Genomic DNA, 19,352 nt, shown 5'->3' on the forward strand with positions numbered 1-19,352 from the left:
TCATTCTCCACACAGCGCAGTCCTGAGCATGCTTATCCTCCTGCTCTCCCCCAGTGAGCGGCACAGAAAGGACTGGGATGAACTCTGTCTCTTTTTCTGATGGGGTGCGGGGGAACTCTCGATTTCCCCTGACAGTGAGCTCTAAGGCGGCTGGAAGGAATGAAGATGGTTCCCTGATGTCTTTTTAAAGGCCAATTGCTCAAAATATTCTCCTTTTTTGCACCCTTGTGCCTGAACATTGCCTCCTTCTTCAGTACTTGTGTTTCCCTGTATGATGTGTGTGTGTGTGTGTGTATATCTGTGTGTTTGTATAGGTGACATAGTGTCCCGGGCCATGCACTACCTACAGCCGCTGTACATGAAGAACCCCAACAATGGGACGCCGATCCACCAGAAGAGCGGATTGATCCACTGGGCGCCCGAGGCCATCTACACGCTGTGTTACTTCATGCACTGCCCTCAGATGGAGTGGGAGAACCCCAACGTTGAGCCTTCGAAGGTCACCTTACAGACAGAGAGGTGAGAAGGAAATCACTCAGCATCGAACTATGTATTATTCCATGACAGAAAATAGTCCCCAACAACTGTACCACTTACTGTTGTTTGGCCAATGTTTTTCTAAAACCTTTAGTGGCCAGCTGTTTTTTGATATTATAAAACATTTTTACTAGATAAGGAAATAGAAGGGTGTAATCCATTGTTAGTTCTGCTAATGTGTGGTTAGCAATAACATTTGAATAACACCAGCAATTACACCTCTTGATTCGACCAATATTGTTTAGAATGAATGGCTGAAAGCAACACATACTCTCATGCTCACAAACTGAAATGAGTGTCATCACATTAATCGTAAAATGTTCTTATCACACACAATTTCTACACAGAGTTGCTTCAATGCAGCCATACGCAATATTTTTATAAATTGAAAAAGTATCACATGACTATTTCCAGGTGAACAATTGTGTTTGAAATGATGAACCCATAAAGAATTGTTGCCTTAATCCTCATTTGTCTTCAGATCTACAGAGCATTTAGCGTCTTTTAGCTTTGTTTTGGTTCACTGCCATCAGACAAAGCAGTCAGCTGTTTTCAATATATAAGCTTCCTAAAACCAACTGTACACTACCTGTTCAGCACTAAAGGGACTAGCTGACAAACACAGTAGAGAATTTAGCAGCTAATTATATCATTTTTTCTCCGAAGTTCATTGAGTAATAGCTAAAACAATTATTAATATTTAACTTACATTGATACCAGGCCGTTATTTAACAAAGAGCACTAACAACTGACAGAACTATATAACATGTATTCTCACTATAGAACCAGAAGCAAGCTAGAGAAAACATGTAACAGGAACACCTCATGAAGAAGAAATATAAAACAATATGCTGTTCAGTTATAGAATATGTTATATGTGCTGGAATTGGAAGAGAAATAAATGTGTCAGTTGTTTAGTATCTAGATGTTAACCTGCCATCATAGTTAAGCCATGAAAAGTGTTTGATACATTTACGCTTTCTGAACCAGAGCAAGGCAAAGTAATGAAATCATCTGGTATTGATTAAAACATCAGAACCCTTCACCTCATTTTGTCCTGTGGGATTGTACCATTATTGCTCCTTCATTGTCTACTAGGACATGATAAAGAAAACTGACCACAGTATAAAAACTGCCTTATTTCATCTACAATTGACACTCCTGCGTCACAGACACTATCCAGAGGTAATGTTCCTGCTCCTGTAACTGTAAACCTCTTCAGACTTTATTATATTTCTGGCTCTCTGTGCTAACCCCTGAAATGGCACACCAGATGTTTTCCTCTGGCAGGAAAGCACAGTTTTATCTCAGTGAATTGTCAACTTATTGGCTACTTTAGCGAGCCCTCTGGGTGACCTGAGCTGCGGCAGGAAGCGGCTGTTGAAGCCGGCGTCAGTATTTATAATTACCGTCAATGACATAGGGGGATATAATCAGCTGGCAGCTGTAGGACTGTGCTGGTTGCTTATCCATGAACAACATAAGGCTTAGGCTATGTTTCCATAGTGTTAATTCCCCTGATCCTTCATCATGCAGTGTTTTGACACTTCATAGTCAGGAACGAGAACAGTCCTCACAATCCTTGTAGTTTCTCCTTATGAAATGCCTTTATTTTTCTTATTTTACTCATCACATCCTGCTGTAGTCCTCAGTATTTCCTGCAGTTTGGTGGAAACCCCTGTCAGCATGCGGCAGAGGTGGGAAACAGTACTGACAGTTGAGCCTGAGCAGTCCTCCTCTGGGGGCTCCAGGCTTTATCGCCTGCAGTGGAGCAAGTTATCAGTTATAATGTGTGTCCCAGGTCTGCTTTAGCTCTAATCACCATTTGTAGCAGAAATCACATTAATGAATGTTTGTTTTCGTCATATTATATAGGCGCATTGCCAGAGCCAGGAAAGCCCTGAGAGGGGAAACAGCAAGACCTTGAACCATTTGTGATCTGCTGTTTTCCTATGAGGGAATGCATTGCCATTATACGTTCCCTGCCTCTTGATTGGGTGTTGTGTGCCGCTTTTAATGAATTCTGCACAGCCAATAAAGTCAAATGAGCTGTAAGTCAGGATCCTTTGAAGTAAGATTTCTTAGCAGATCAAACCATTATTACAGTAACAGATCCTCCTCGGAGCAGCATTGATCAGTGAGTAATTAACAGTGAGTGACAGATGTGGGCCGACCATGTGTCAAGGACAGTCCAGGCATCCCGACATCAAGACATCAAGCGATGTACTGGACAGCAAATCCCACAGGATAAATTAGCTAGGATATTTATATGATTAAAACGATGCATTCTGCTAAATGAAAAAAAACGATGAAACTGTCAGTTTTGACACGCCATATGTAAATCCAATCGTTTTAACTATGCGTTAAAACTTTCCTTAATTAAAATCGTCAGTAGCAACACCTGTTCCATCATAATACTTAACATCAGTGGTCGTGTTTTGCATTAATGACAGCTCATTGTTGAAGTGAACAAAGTGTGTATTTATAGCCATGGCATGCTGTCAGAACAGTTTGAAGGTCATAGTGTAACATCATGTATACAGTATGTATCCTCATGCATGCTGATGTAGCTGCAGTAAACACACTGACGCAGGATGAGTGGAGGAGAGAGGTAGACAGGAAGAGAAGTTTTTTCTAAAAAGTAGGCCCTGCACGTTTCCCATTGAGTTATTTTCTCTCAATGAGACTGTGGTTGGGTTTTCTCCGCATCACACCTTCTCAAGCTGCTCACTGTTAGCTCTGGGGTCAGGATCAACGCTGCGATTGTCAATTCCTGCACTGTTTAATCCTTGCATCGCAGTGGGTTTGCAAAACACACCCTTACTTCTATAAGCAGATACTGAGCTGTCATACATACTGTAGGTTCACATGCATAACCATGCTCTGTTTACAGAGAGCGGCATGATGTTCACCATTACAACGTCATGCCAAACAGATTAAGAGGGGAGCAATTACTCCCCCTGTAAAGTGTTCACATGACACTTGTAATTCCTAAAGCATTTTAAGTCATATAGAAATGCATTATACATATTCTGAAATGCATAAGTAGAGTTTTATAGCATATTTAGCCTTTCAAACATGATCACAGTATTATATCATTGCACTGTCAAGCTTCAGGTCTCTAGAATAGAGCGGAATAGATTGTGAAGAGATATAGTTTGGACAAATCTCCGTAGTTGACACTGACTGTATAAAACAGAATTTGTATTTGAATATATGATCTTGCATCAAAGTGTTTCTGCATGACATATCAGTTTGGGGTATTTGATTTAATCTTCTAGACATCCTGTTTTCAAACATCAGCTACAGCTAGCAAGATCACTAAAATTACATATGCAAATTTCTTTAAGATGGATTTTCCTAGCAAGTTCCTTCCTTTCAAGTACTGGGTTTGCCTTAAGTCCAGTGTGTGGTCATGATCATGTGCCTCCATCCCCCCCTACAGGCCGTTCTTGGTGCTGCCGCCTCTGATGGAGTGGGTGCGCGTGGCAGCGGTTCACACGGAGCACAGACGCAGCTTCTCTGTGGACAGCGACGATGTTCGGCAGGCTGCCCGCCTCCTGCTGCCCGGAGTGGACTGTGAGCCGCGCCAACTTCGGTACGGCGCTGAAAAACCACTGTCTTCCCCCACACATAAAAAACACAAGCAAGCACATTATCTGGACTTGCAAACTCACACATCAGTCATATGCGCATCCTCCCTGTAGTGTTTAAAAATAAAGCCTTTCAGGTGGAAAATATGGTGCACTGTAAGCGAACACTGTGAATCACTTGGTGTGCTTTGCCCTTCAGAACGGATGACTGCTTCTGTGCCTCGAGGAAACTGGACGCTGCCTCTACTGAAGCGAAGTTCCTGCAGGATTTGGGCTTCCGTATGCTCAGCTGTGGACGCACAGACTTGGTGAAGCAGGCTGTCAACTTGCTGGGGCCTGATGGTATCAACAGCATGAGTGAGCAGGTCAGAGACAACATATTAAATAATACATATGCAGGCTCATTTGCACTGATGCACACACACACACACACACACACACACACACACACACACACACACACACACACACACACACACACACACACACACAGCCTGTGGATCAGAGCATTTTGTTTGCATGGCTTCTTCATCTTTGCATTTTCTGCACAAATGCAGTCATGAATATTAAACCTCATTCTGACAGCATTTTCCCGCAGCCTTCCGGCCAAGGTGCTCTGCATTACATCAAGACCTGCCCCACCAGTGCTGTAAATCTTCACAATGCTTGTGATTTTCCATGGGAAACTTTAAAGTATAAAGTTTGGTTCGGCACCTTTCTGTGCTGTAAACCCTGGCCCAGAGGAGATATTGATACAGTATAGTGTCCTTTAAAACAATCAATAGAAAAATATTACTCTCATAAGACTCAACGTGCCTGGAGTGGAACTGTCAAGGATACAAGTTCATTGCAAAAGTTTAGTGGTGCTTTGTACATACTTTAGGTCAAATCGGTTTAAAGGGGACTTTGGTATTTGTCAACCTGGACCATATTTTCCCTTGTGTTTGTGTCTGAGTGACTAATGTTGACACCATTTTCTTAATTGGTTCAGTATTAAGCGACAACGCTGCAGCTTCTTAACAGGCTGCAATGTAATACTAGCCATTCCACATCTTCAATATGAGTTCACTAAAAGAGCTAGATTGTTATTATCAGTGTCTGACAACATTATTGAAAGAACCCTGCAAAAGAATGTCACTTTATTCTTTACCATTTGCTTGATCCAGACTGTTTTCTTGATCCGGTACTAATTTCATTTAAACTTTACATTAGGTTGAAATATCTAAATCATACAAAGTCCAATGTGGGCACATGCAATTGTCTTGAACAATGTCTTGATGTACTATTTATAACATCTATATCTATTACCTATTACATCTGTATTTATTTATATATGTCTAAACCCTGCACTTTATATTTGTTCTGTTGTGTAAGTTGATTGAAAACGAATGCGCTTTTTTCCTCTTTGTACCTTCTGGTTGGATGCAAACTGTATTTCGCTGTACTCGGTGCAATGACAATAAAGTTGAATCTAATCTAATCTGATGCCACTACCTGGGATATGATTATGCCAATTGGTGTTTAAAAAAAAAAGTAAAATAAAACTTTTCAAACAATGTGATTTCCCTTGCTCTCTGTACCTGTGCTTGTGTAGGGGATGACCCCGCTGATGTACGCTTGTGTCCGTGGAGACGAGGCCATGGTGCAGATGCTGCTGGATGCGGGGGCTGATATTAACAGCGAGGTCAGTGCTGATTACGTTTGTAATGCTTTTCTGGTTTTCCACATAGGGTAGATCAAAGTCAAATGAAGGAAGGATTATCATTAAGAGTACACACTAAGTTTCTAGTTTTTGATTAACCCAGTGTTTTTAAATGTCATTTTAGTGGGAGACATCAGCAATGCTTAAATTGAGGACGTTACAACTTTTGAAATCTTCATAATGTACAGTTATATGTTTGTGTTAGTTCTTAAGTGATTGTTTGTGAATACTGTATGTGTTGTATTGAATTGGAGAAAGCGATCATGTTGTCCTTCATCTCCCCTTGTTTGTTCTCCCTCATGTGTCATGCTGCTAAACATACAAGAGCTGTAGATCATGAGGCAATAACTGCTCTGCCACATTAGAGAATATGTTGAAAACAGATTTAATATTACTTGTGCTATGAAACTCATTTGCATTTGAGTGTGTGTAGCGTTAAACATGACACAGTCACAGTCAGGGAAAAAAAGTGATAAAGATCGGCTTACTTAAAGCCAACTGAAGTCTGCGGAGAATTTCGATGACGTCCTTTGAATGTGCCGACTTCAGAGAGGAGTTCAGTTCAGGCCTCATGATCCTGGTTTTCCTTAGTCACCAACAACATGTCCCATCAGGCATTGTGTCAGAGTTGATTTGCAGTCCACTGCATTCATGACCTCTGGCCAAAGCACAAAGCACACGGTCTGCTGAAATAAAAAGACCCGCTTTCAAAATCTTTATAAGCATCTGGTTTTGAACCTGGTTACATTTTGAAAGTTACAGACAGATGTTGCTTGGCTCAGATGTGTGCAAAGTGCAAACATGTTTCTTTCAACAGCTAGGCAGCCTTGAAATTATTTATGTTCTTTAAATTCTCTTAAAGTTTAACACATTGGTAACCCTACATAAAGCAACTTGCTGTTCATAGTGTCATTTTATGAATTGAGTACAAATAAAATGTTTACAGTAAGGAATCACAATTTATACAATGTCTTGTACAGTAGCACAGTAGTGAAAAGAATATCTTAAGTTTAGGGGAAATTATGTTAAAACACTGATATCCTGAATTTGCCTATAAAGTAATTTTGGGTTATTCAATTTCAGAATGACTAAATGCTAATATAAACAGGTGCAGTACCACCTGCCTTGTCTTCTTCAAATTAGATTCATGCTTATGAAATATCTCTCAAAACTGAAATGGAAGGGTTATTGAAAAATACATAAAATATATGCTTTAGGAATTAAGGCACCATAGTTTTGGTATATCAAAATTGAAGGAGGGTGGTACAAATGGCTTAAAGTACATTTATGAAGCACAGCAACTTACAGTACCTATAAGTAAACGTTAGCCTACTGAAAAAGTAATACAAGATAATGATTATGTTTTGTCTTCATTATTGTCTCACTTCATGTCACTCCTGCAAAAACAGCATTAAGAAAAAAATTCCTTTTGTGCTTCACTCATGTTTTTCATAGTTGTCATGCTTTCATTTGGCTTATAGTTACTAATTTCACACTGACCAGAGAGATGATCCTCAGAGAGGTACGGTCAGTTCCCTATCAGATATGTGCGCTAGAAAAAGAGTGAAACTATTATTACCAGGAGTAACCAGACAGATCAATCGATCGTGTTCATTAGGAGGCGAACAAAGAGACAAGATGTCCCCTGCAGCCCCGGGGTTTCTCATTAATTACTGTAGTTTCTCGCGTAGTGCTTCCTGCCACCCCCCGCCCCCCCTCCCTGCAGCTGCTTGTCTTATGCTCCGTAGGCCATGTAGAAGTTTTAATGACTTCGTATCTCTCTCCCCCACCTTTCTCACTCCTACCTTACCCAACCCACCTACCCGTGTCCCTTCCCCAGGTGCCAAACTCAGTGCACAAGCATCCCTCAGTCTTTCCCGAAACGCGGCAGGCGACGCCCCTCACTTTCGCTGTGTTACACGGACATGTGCCCGTGGTGCAGGTAGTGACGTCCTTCCTCACCTGTGATTCTCTCATCATGACCTCTCGTTGTGCTTCAGCTCATGGTTGGTCATCGTTGTCATTTTTGTCATCAAAGCTTTTGGTGGTGATGATGATAATGGTTCTCCGCTACGAGTTTTCTCCTGTCTCTCTTTTGTTACCATTTGGTTCTGTTTGTGTGATGTACAAATTGACCTTATCATCTTGAATGAGGGCATTTATCCAGTCAATGTTTGGGTCTGAACAAATGCGTCCCGTTAATTTCCCATTTTTGTGCAAATGGATTGCATTTAGCAAGTGGAAAGTGGAAACACAGCGGTCTAAATTGTTATCGAACTCATTTAACTAATTCAGTTTGTCCTCTAAATGATCCATCTGGATTCTGAATCATTATATTCAAATAGAAAAAAACGTTTAAGCTTTGTGGCACTACAATTTCATATCTGAGGACATCAGCTTAAAATAAAGAATGACATTAATAATATTAAATTCTGTGTAAACCATAAAGTGTATTGTTATTAAATATTATATTAAGTTGTCTGTATGGTGAATATGAAGTTGTAGCTTGTTAGCTTAGCCTAAATGTAGCATACAGACAGGAAACATTACATTACATTGCATTTAGCTGACGCCGGAAACGGGGGATAATGGATAGCTTGTCCAAAGGTAAATAAGTCTGCCTACCAGAACCTCTAAAGCTCAGGAATTAGCATTTTATATCTTGTTTGTTTAATCCCTTAAAAAGTACATAATCTAAAAGCAACTTTTAAGGCTGGCTGCCAGCTAGCTTAAAATTTAGGCTACTGTGAAGATGTGAGAGTGATAGCAGTCGTCTGACTCTCAGCAAGAAAGCAAATATTCTTCTTCGTTTCAATAGAGGAAGCATGCACATTTTTAGTATTTGAAGAACAACAGTTTAAAGTATTTGTTAAAAATTGAAGGTTGGCTGTAAATTAAATATCAACTGTTTTCTAAACACATTATTTTGCATGACACAGTCACCAGATCAGAGAAGCCTGACTTAAGATCAATCTCATTATAGCCAACTGACTTTCCCTCTGCTCCCCACCCCTCCTCTCTCCTGTACCTGTGTCTCCCCTCTGTAACCCTGCCGTGCCCCCACCTGGCCTCTGCAGCTGCTGCTGGATGCCAAAGCCAGTGTGGAGGGGTCCCTGCAGGACGGCATGGAGAACTACACAGAGACCCCGCTGCAGCTGGCTGCTGCTGCAGGTACAGACACAGTGTGATTCCTGTCCCCTGCCTCCTGTCCAACTGTATTGTAGCAAGCTGACAACACCAGCTGGCCACTTATACTCAGCTGTCTGATAACAACACCTGCCTGTCAGCGTTACCACTTCAGAGGCACATGTATCCTGGGGGCTAGAGAAATAAAGACAAATACAGGCATGCGTGACATGTTTGCCTCACTTTCATTTCACTGGTTTAATTGTACTGTGTGTGTGTGAGCTCTGCCAATCTCTTTTGTCATGCTCAGGTAACTTTGAGCTTGTGAGTTTGCTGCTGGAGCGGGGGGCGGACCCCATGGTGGGAACCATGTACCGCAATGGCATCTCCACCGCGCCGCAGGGAGACTTGAACTCCTACAGTCTGGCAGCTGCCCATGGACACAGGTGGGCAACACACACACACACAAACACACACACACACACATTCATGTTCCATCATGAATACACACTCCCGAGTGAATAAACAGAGGATATTCAAGAACACCGAACTGTATTCGGCATATAATCTTATTTATGCTCAAAAACACAATCTCACCAGAGCATGTTCGGGACTAACAAACAGAACAACCATCTTGAATGACTGAAACATTTGAGCTGAATAACAGTATGGTCTCAATGTGCCATAATATACAGTGCTAAGACTAAACATTTACATCTTTTTAAATAAAATAACTTCCACTGCTTTGTCATATTCACATTCAACATGTTGCACAGACCTCTGTCTGTGTCAAGTCCAACATGTTCGTTTTCTACTTTATGTTAATATTTATAAGCATGTTTGCTTAACAGTATTAAGTGATGCTTTGTTGCACAGTGATTTAATTCACGCAGGTTTTTAATTTGTTCTTGTTCAGCTTAACTGCAATGCACTGCAGACTCTGCGTTATGCTAGCAATTAATTATTATTAATTGAAAGTGTAGCGACTAATGTTTTTTCCTGACTAATGAAATATGTGTATTTATATATATTTTAACATTCTGTATTTCTTTACTCTGAAATGCAGCTGACCTGTAAAATAGAGCCTTACCTAATTTTTCCCCATGAGTTTTTGTACAAGTTTTCATAACATCTTTTACACATCACCAGTGTATTTATTTAACTTTATTTGGCAGCAATTCACAGGCTACAAGGGTTGGGCTGCTATACTGTATATCAGGGCTATTCAATTGGCGGCCCGCGGGCCAAATCCGGCCCCTGGGTGATATTTACTGGCCCTTTGAGTATAATGTTAAAAAGTCATCAATTTTTTTTTTTTTTTTTTTTTTTTTTTTTTTTTTTTTTTTTGTGTGCCATAGTGCCTTTATTCCAGAGAGGGTGTTACATTGAGAGATAGAGGGGTAGACAATGCCTGAAAACTTCGACGGGCTCGGGTTTCGAACCCACCTACTATACTGTAGTGACAACTCCTGTCATTGATTGCATCTCTGCGTGAATGATTAGATCATTTCACCTGAGGCCTAGGCTCCACGAGGACGAAAACGGGTTGAATCCGCATATTTCTCATGCGTATAGCCCTTTAAGCTCGACGACGCCGTAACAGAAACGTAGAAACAGACCCCGCAAACGACAACGGGTCCAAAGGTGGATAGATCTGGGAACGGAGCGCTCTGGGGGGTCCAACGGGGCCGTGGGGTCGCCTATACGGTCACCCGTTTCATAGCCCCGCCTCTCCCCGCCTCTCCCCACCTCTGCTGCTCACCCCCGCAAAAGTACACTGCACACTGAATTCAGATTATTTATCTTTATCTCGATATGAACATAAACGCGAGTGAAGTCTAATCTGACAGGACGGAGACACGCAGCTCCTCCGGCTGTGAAGCAGCGGGAGCAAAACACACACTTCAAGTCAGATCATCACCCTTAGCTATTTTAATTACCTCTCAAACTACCTAAACTAGTTATAAATATGTTTATTTTTACTGTCGGGTTTACTTACTGGATCAGCTGCTGCATGAGGAAGCATGAAGATTTAAACTTTAACACACATTGACCGGCGAAAAACTCTGCGCGGTTCCCTCCGCCCCCACCGCGGAGAATAAACAGAAGTGCAGCCATGACAACCATTCTTCTTCGCTGCTTTTGTGGAGGAAGTTGCTGCTTTTGTGGAGGAAGTTACAGCGCCACGTACAGGTTCGGCATATGTACTGCAGCTTTTCCAGCGGTTGGATGTAAACGGAGCCGTCTCGTGGAGCTTGACACAATCCGGTGTATATTGCGTGGGGACGGAAGGTTTTTTGCGGTTGCATTTGCGTTACTCCGATGCGTTTTGCCGTATGGGTTCCCGTGGAGCTGGGGCCTAAATGAAATCAAATGAAACATGTAGGCCCACTGAGTTCTGAACTTGCCATTTAGATCTATAAAGGCCTTGGGGCTATGTTGTTTGATTGAATTAAACACAATATATGCACTCCACTATGCTGTTGTAGTATTTACTGTATCTGAAGCTCTTAAATATGATTGCTCATATTTCAAGCGATCTTTTTCCCGGCCCCTTGCTTTGGATCATTTTCATCAACCGGCCCCCATTCCAAACTAATTGAATAGCCCTGCTGTATATTATGAAGTGACAGTCAGCAAATCAAAGAACGGGCCTTTTAAGATGGATATGTACCTGTTTGCATAAAATGGCTTTTGCCCCATGGATTTTGTGTCGATTAATTTGCACTAAGCATCTGTTTATCCAGCCATATATGTTAATTAAAACTGAGCTATATGAAGCAATAACAATCATAGCTGAGGCAGTTAATTATAGATTGCTGTGGCAAGTCCATAATGACCATAACTCAGTGACTGTCACATCATTTTTATTATAAGTTTGCATAATTATACAAATGCACCTGTTTGCCACTTGTGTTTGTATTGGCCTGGAGACTTGTGAAATAAAAAGCAATTCAAAATAGTCCTATAATCTGTAAGGATAAATACATTAAATTCGTATTTTGTTTTTTGTGCTTTTGTCCTTCTAGAAATGTGTTTCGTAAGCTGCTGTCACATACAGAGAAAGGGAAAGGGGACGTCTTATCCCTGGAAGAGATCCTGGCAGAGGGTTCAGAGCTGGAAGCTAAAAGTCCGTCTCACATTGACCTGATCCGAACTGGGAAGGCCAAACTCAAAGCCCTGAAAGAAGCCATGTACCACAGTTCAGAACACGGGCATGTAGACATCACCATAGATATACGGAGCCTCGGTTAGTGTCTGCAAACACTCTTTAAAACAGGCAACATTCTGTATGCAACATTTATACCTTCTTTTTGCATATTTGTGTGTGAATTTGGTTTTGTTTCACATGTGTTGACCCCTTTAATGAATTCCCAGGGGTTCCATGGACTTTACACACTTGGATGGAGTCTCTGCGAACGTGTTTCCATCAGCACCGCCGACCTCTGATCCAAGGTCTCCTCAAAGAGTTCAGCTGCATCGAGGAAGAGGAGTACACTGAGGAGCTCATCACGCATGGCTTGCCACTCATGTTCCAGATCCTCAGAGCCAGCAAGGTAGATTGCAATGCTGCTAATAACTTTGGCTTCGTCCACCAAGCCTTCTGTTCAGATCTTGTTTCCAGAGAAAGGTCCTTAAAAGGGTCGACAACAGATTAATGGCATATTAGATAAGAAGCTGTTTTCTAATAATGATGAAAATGAGTGTCCTTTTAAATTGAAAGCAGGTGCCCATTGATAGTAGTAGCAGGTAAATGCCCAGCCAATACCCATTATAGTGAATAAGACTACTAAACAATCAAATAAAGGTTGAGAGGATTAAGCCAAACAAATGCTACTAAATATATAGATATAAAATAAGCACCAAAGAAGATCCACGTGATACTTTTACGCATTTATTCTTGTTAATTTTTTTTAAATACCATTGTTTTGTAAAAGAATGAAATGACTTCTTCAAAAATATTGATAATTATCAAGAAATCCCAAAAAGAAAATGGTGATGTCAGAATCTTCATTAGAGAGGAGTTTCTTAGAGAGCGCCTTATTGAAGCCCATTGTTTCCTCAAAAGCTACATTTTGATCCTTTAAATGTCTTATTTTATGAATCTAACCTTTCAAACATTATCTCTCTTTGCTGAGTTAATGTCTTTTTGTATAAGACAGTCAGGTCTTCAGCTTCACAGGGAATGACAGATCTCCGGAGGCTTCCTCAATATCAATAACCCAGAATGATAATGATTTATGACATGCCTCCTCGCTCTCTCCGTTCCTTCTCATTAGATCAGGGCCCTGTCTCATTACCTAAGCTCATGATCCCCTTAGTGGGCCGTATTAGATTTAAAACAGCACATCATCCGGGCTGTCACCTCTGTTTGTTTTGCATCCTTTGCCTTGGCGTAGTTCTGCCCTACTGACGTCATTGCTGATATGATAAAAAAAGGCTGCAGTACACACACACACACACACACGCACGCACTTACATAAATAAAATACACAAGCAAACCTGCAGAGACTTGCTACGTGTGCAACCCCATGCCAGCAGTATTTCTTTTTCAAACACACACACACACACACACACACACACACACACACACACACACACACACACACACACACACGCACATACACTCATCCTAGCCTTCAGTGGATTGTTGCAGCGTCAGTCCCTGTCTCTGTCTTGGTTGATGAATGAGGGGGCCATTGACCCTGATCTCTATGAGGGGCCTCAGGGACCCCCGTCACTGTTTGCTCCACCATGAGGGCCTGAGACACGTAGGGTCTGTTCATATTTCATTGTCTGCTGGTTTTGGCTCACTGAAACCTCCATTCAACGATTGAGTTAAATATAGCAGGTTATATGATATATATATATCAAATATGCAATTTGCTTTTGAAACTGCTGTCATAAAGGTGGACTGCGGTTCACGTGATTCTTTTCTGAATAGATTAGTAATTTATTATAAGATTAGGTAGTCAACACCTTTGCTAATACGACAAACATCAAGAAAGTGCCACACAGGACATAGTAAGCACATTTTTTTTACAATTTCTACAGCAAGGAGGTCCAGTATGTCATCTGTCTTTCAGCCTTTTATCTCCCAAAGCTTTCGCCAACAAGCTTACATTGTAAACACTAAGACTCCCCCGGTGCCCCGAGCTCCCAGTCCTGGCAGCCAGCTAACTTAGCTAACAGCTAACTTAGCTGACGGCAGCAGTTAGCGCTTAGCGTGACATAAACAACAAGTAATGCTTTCTGTCAATCAGGACACCAAAGATAATCAAGACAGAGCAGCTCGACATCAGAAGAAAATATGTTTTCCTTAAAATATGATTCAGTTTCAATACACATATTGATTTAGTTGTTTTTGTTTGAGTAATAGTGCCTTAAAGCCTTATGCATTTACAGGAGATCAAACCCCTCACCAAAGTTACATATCTATTCTAATAATAGATGTGGATCTATACATTTTGTGTATTGTGAGTAAATGTTTGAAAAAATTCAGTGCATTTTTGTCCCTGGTGGAACGGTTGGTTGTTAATAGCTGTTTGTTGGCGTCATGCTTCAGTGAGAGCAAGCAGCCTGACTGCACACGTGGGGCTTGTCGTGTCCCGCACCGCTGATGCAGCTGAATGGCACTGCCCCCCCTTCTCCTTTAGTTTGAGCTCCCCACATACAAGAGGAAAGTTAGCTGTAAGTGGAAGAAGATCTCACTCCCCTGTCTTTCTCTTTCTCACACTCCTACAGTAGCTCTGCCTCTGATGGTGCTCCCCCTTACAGTAATCTCGGAGGAATTGTGGGTGTGAAATATTCATCTGATCCCCTTTCAAAGGTGTGAGGTAGCCCCGAGTATTTGGCCCATTGGGACCATTGCTTGAATAAGGTGAATGCTGAGCGTGATACAAGGCTGCAGAAGTTATTCCTCCCTCCCTGTGCTGATAATTGTGTTGAGGATGTTTGTGTAGGAGAGGAGCACTAAAGTTAGTACTTGTGTGTTGTTATATAACATGAACTCCTGGATATTGACTGAGCAACGCCCGCTCAAGCAGCTCTCCTCCTCACCTGCTGATGTTTTGTTTCTCTGTCTGTGTTTCGTCAGAATGAGGTGATCAGCCAGCAGCTGTCTGCAATCTTCACCCAGTGTTACGGCCCTTACCCCATCCCCAAACTGGCAGAGATCAAGAGGAAGCAGACGTCACGCCTGGGTGAGGGCCGGCCTTTGCCATTCCACTTCTGTCATTGTGAAATCTATACTGTTTAACAATGTAAAGAATACAGCATTCAAACAGCACATGAGCACTTCTTTGATGTATTTGTGTTGAATTGCCTGTTGGAGTTAATGCAGGAAAATGGGAAGAGCACGTAATGCCATCTAGTGTTCAGAAACTAGAATCAAAAAGTGGCCTAAATGTGTCTAGTACTGCCAAGAAGGCTTAGTTGTACACACCATTTCTTTTTCTTTTTTTGATAATCAGAAAAGCATTCTGTTTTTCTGGCCACTTGGGTTTCAGATCCTCAATTCCTGAACAATAAGGAGATGTCAGATGTGACCTTTTTGGTGGAGGGGAAGCCTTTCTACGCCCACAAAGTCCTGCTCTTCACAGCTTCCGGCAGGTACAGTCACTTTGGATTCAGCTTTCAAATGCCCAAGTATTCTTCCGTTTCTATAAAAGCTCTGAATATGTAACTGTAAGTTCTGATATGAAAAGATAAATGTATTTATACAGCAATGACCTAACAGTTGACATGCTGTGTTGATTTGTGGTTGTCAGTACTGTGCATTTCTTCCTGCTGATCCATAAACTCATTTTTCTTCCTGCCCTGGGGATCCTGACAGGACTTCCATTTCACACTCATGTCATGTTTCTTTGATGACAGTCAGTCCTGTCATCAATGGACTGTAGATCTGTCACTCATGTTGACTAAATGTCCCCAGAGAAAAACAAATTGAAACCAACCCATTACTGAACAGTAGTTCAAGGTTTATTTTTGCTCACCTTATGCTACAAGCTACTATTAAGATGTATAAACATTTACCAAGTGTGAATAAAACACCAAATACTTGACTGTCTTGTTTTTTTCTTCTCAAGGTTTAAAACTCTTCTTGCAAACAGACCTTGCGGTGAAAACACGTGCATTGAAATCAGCAATGTGAAATATCACATTTTTACGGTAAACTTTTAAATCACACTTGAACTTCACATTCGCACTGCTTCCTTCATAAATTCCTACTCTATTCATCCTTGTATGAAAGCTTCAATATGTTTCCTTCTTTCAGCTGGTGATGCAGTATCTCTACTGCGGGGGGGCCGACGCTCTGCACATCAGGAACACTGACATCATGGAGGTTAGGCTTGTTAGCACAGCTTTCACTGCAAAACTGTAGAATGTACTTTAATGTTACACTAAAAACCTTTGTACTGTGAGTGTAGATGAATAATAATAATAATGAATAAGATGTAGATCTCAAGTACCTATTACCTTACCTATTGATGTTGCATTGTTCAAAAAGCACAGTAGTATCCATGATCAAATACTAAACTGGACGCTAAACTTGATGAGTTGATTGTGCTTTTTTCTTTCCAGCTTCTGTCTGCAGCCAAGTTCTTCCAGCTGGAGGCTCTGCAGCGGCACTGTGAGATCATCTGCACCAAGAACATCAACACTGAAACCTGTGTGGAGATCTACAACCACACCAAGGTGCAAAAACTGAATAGGATGAAAACACAAGCTGTGTTGTAAAACACGTTTAAGAGATGGTTGTTCCACGTTGGGTTGTATGAGGTACTTACTGTATCTATAGTGTGTGTATTACAGCGGATTAACTGCTCCTGAAGAGGCAGCAGCAATATCTTTTTTAGCTAAAAGAAAACAATATCAGTTTAAGTGCACGCTATATTTAGAATATTTTCCCCGCTGTGAGACAGCTCGTTCCAACAGGGAAGTGAAGCCTTTATATCTTTATATAGTATGCTCTCTTCAAAGCCACCAAACTCAATTGACAAAAAAACAATAACTTTACTTTGCAGAATCGCGGGGTTGCTGGTCTGCCGCTGCCATCATTGGTAAGTTTGTGTTATTCTGTAACTTTGTTGAGTGTGAACTAACCACAATAACACAAACAAACTAACCGATCTAGACAGCAGTAGACCAGCAACCCCGCGTTTCTACAAGGTGAAGTGATTGTATTTGTCAATGGAGTCTGGCCGCCCTGAGGAGAGCATGGATAACAGCTTCGGAAAGAACTGTGAGGAAAAGCAATCTACATTTTCCAAATGCAGTGTAAACTTAAATTGCTATAGATTTTTGAACATAAAAAAAACATTATTTGCTGCTGCCCCCATCCATCGCAGTAAATGTTTTGTGCTGTGACTACTGTCTGCTGCTTCAAGCTAGGGGAGTGCTGGTAATACGCTGATTTAACATACATTAAATATCTCATTCAACCCCACTTCTGTTTATCCCTTTCAGGTGTTATAGATGTCCGCTAATGGAACTATTGTTACTTTGTTCACAGTTTCTTGGCGCTCCAGACTTGGCGTCCTATATAGAGGGCTACTTCCTAAAGAACATGTTAATCCTGATCGAGTTGGAGCCATTCAAACAGCTGCTGTACGACACGCCTCCAGATAGCCCCGGCTCTGACATCCTGCAGGACCTGGAGAAAACCCTGGCCATCCGCATCCAGTCCATCCACCTGTCCTCCTCCAAGGGATCCATCGTCTGATCTCCTTGTGAACACAGGACCAGAGAATATTTAGCAGAGACATGACACTGTATTGACATGATAGAAAAAGATAAGACATTTATCTCTGTGAAGCTCATAAGTTGCTAATAAGCTTTTGTTATCATTACACAGATAGTCTGTCTGTCTGCCTTGTTGATATCTATCAACTATTATTGAAGTAACATACAATGACTGTCATAAGATAGCTGCCACAGTTTGCCAATAACATCACATCACTGTAACAATGTCCCTCATACAGCTAAGTAGAACAGTCTGTGTGTTACATGTTTAACTAAATGGGTCAGGTGGTACTACGGGAACACAGAGGGAGAGCAACAATCAGCATCAGAATACAATGTTGAGATGATGAACAACCTCAGCGTAATGTGATAAGCCATCAGTGTATACCTTCCTGGCTCTGTGAGGAAGAACTGCTGTGAATACTTGCTTAAACTTGTGGACTTGTACAGAGTAATTATTTGTATATTTGTCAGTCACTTTGCATTATCTGTGCTGATTAGTCCTTAAAGCCAAACAAGACAAACAACTGACAAGAACCTGTAATGTGACTGATGCAAAGAGGGACTTTCACCACGTGACTTTGGGCAACATGAGTGGGAAAGAGGACTTCCCCTGTGTAAATATTGTTCATAAGAAATAGAGCTATTGATAATGTAACTTAATGTATATATATATATCCACGGATGTTTTCTCATGTGTCTTACTGTTGGATATCGCTGTAAAAACAAGAAGCTCATCTTTTAAATATCTATGTTTAAATGTTGCATGTCAGAGGGATGACTGTGTTTCGTTCTTTTCTGTTTTGAGTATTACTTTGAAGAGCTGTTCCACGCCTAAACGACTGAAAGTAGAGTGAGGATATTTTTGTCATCAGCATGGGTCACTAAATGTTATGGTCACATGGTGTCCTCATTTGTTTGTGTGAGAGGCTCCAGGCCTGTCTAGTCCTGAACTGGGAACATTGTTTTCCAGGGATTGTGAAATCACATGGCTTGTATACTGTGTGTGTGACTTGATATATCTTTCCTCTATAAAGATTAATATAAAGGGTACTATGAATCTGCTCATGGATTCTCCTGGTGCAGTCTCTGGCTCAAAACAGCAAGGGGACATCTCTTATTCCGTTTGATGACAAATTTGAATTTATTTTTCTCTCCACCACTAGAAGGTCATGGTTTAGCTTTTTTTTTTGTTGCACCAAACTGGAAACAATCCAACACTGTCTTAGATAGATATGCTGAAAATAAATCCTTATTCCCAGTTCACTCATTTATAGAGCCTGAAACATATTAACATAATAAAATGACATAAACTTTATAAACTCTTCACATAATGTCTAAACATAAGGTAAATAATTTAATTGGCAAGTTAAAACCAACAAAGTTAGCTTGCTTATGCTACAAAGACACCATGCTTCTATCGTACAGGAATAATAATTCTTTTTTTACAGTTATATGCCTTTTATCTTCATCAAGGACCGTGGTAAAAGTATTGGACTTCCCGAAGACAATTATTAAATCGGAGGAACTTACAAATGTAATCTTTGCAAAAGATATTTGTAAGTAAGTAAATGGGTTAATATATAAGTCATAAAACACAGGAGAGAAAAAAATTCAGCCCATATTCTTTACTCATAATATTGAATTGC

The 19,352-nt window shown here is 41.0% G+C and overlaps 1 protein-coding gene across 2 annotated transcripts in view; it reads left to right on the forward strand.

Moving 5' to 3' along the window:
• Positions 1 to 18,767, forward strand: part of btbd11b (BTB (POZ) domain containing 11b) — an 82,094-nt gene extending 63,327 nt beyond the window's left edge. The window contains exons 3-18 of one of the 2 annotated variants that reach the window (XM_034141705.1): positions 315 to 519; positions 3,983 to 4,135; positions 4,330 to 4,495; positions 5,725 to 5,814; positions 7,673 to 7,774; positions 8,910 to 9,003; positions 9,269 to 9,404; positions 11,988 to 12,208; positions 12,337 to 12,515; positions 15,056 to 15,161; positions 15,468 to 15,570; positions 16,047 to 16,128; positions 16,235 to 16,303; positions 16,543 to 16,656; positions 16,986 to 17,021; positions 17,474 to 18,767. In XM_034141705.1, coding sequence (XP_033997596.1) covers positions 315 to 519; positions 3,983 to 4,135; positions 4,330 to 4,495; positions 5,725 to 5,814; positions 7,673 to 7,774; positions 8,910 to 9,003; positions 9,269 to 9,404; positions 11,988 to 12,208; positions 12,337 to 12,515; positions 15,056 to 15,161; positions 15,468 to 15,570; positions 16,047 to 16,128; positions 16,235 to 16,303; positions 16,543 to 16,656; positions 16,986 to 17,021; positions 17,474 to 17,683 — 2,066 coding nt within the window. In that variant the 3' untranslated portion in view covers positions 17,684 to 18,767. The remainder of the gene's footprint in view (positions 1 to 314; positions 520 to 3,982; positions 4,136 to 4,329; positions 4,496 to 5,724; positions 5,815 to 7,672; positions 7,775 to 8,909; positions 9,004 to 9,268; positions 9,405 to 11,987; positions 12,209 to 12,336; positions 12,516 to 15,055; positions 15,162 to 15,467; positions 15,571 to 16,046; positions 16,129 to 16,234; positions 16,304 to 16,542; positions 16,657 to 16,985; positions 17,022 to 17,473) is intronic. The other variant, XM_034141706.1, reaches the window with a different exon arrangement.
• The last annotated feature ends 585 nt before the right edge of the window (positions 18,768 to 19,352 follow it).

Source organism: Trematomus bernacchii, unplaced genomic scaffold (genome assembly GCF_902827165.1).
Source record: "Trematomus bernacchii unplaced genomic scaffold, fTreBer1.1, whole genome shotgun sequence".
NCBI classification, from domain to species: Eukaryota; Metazoa; Chordata; class Actinopteri; order Perciformes; family Nototheniidae; genus Trematomus; species Trematomus bernacchii.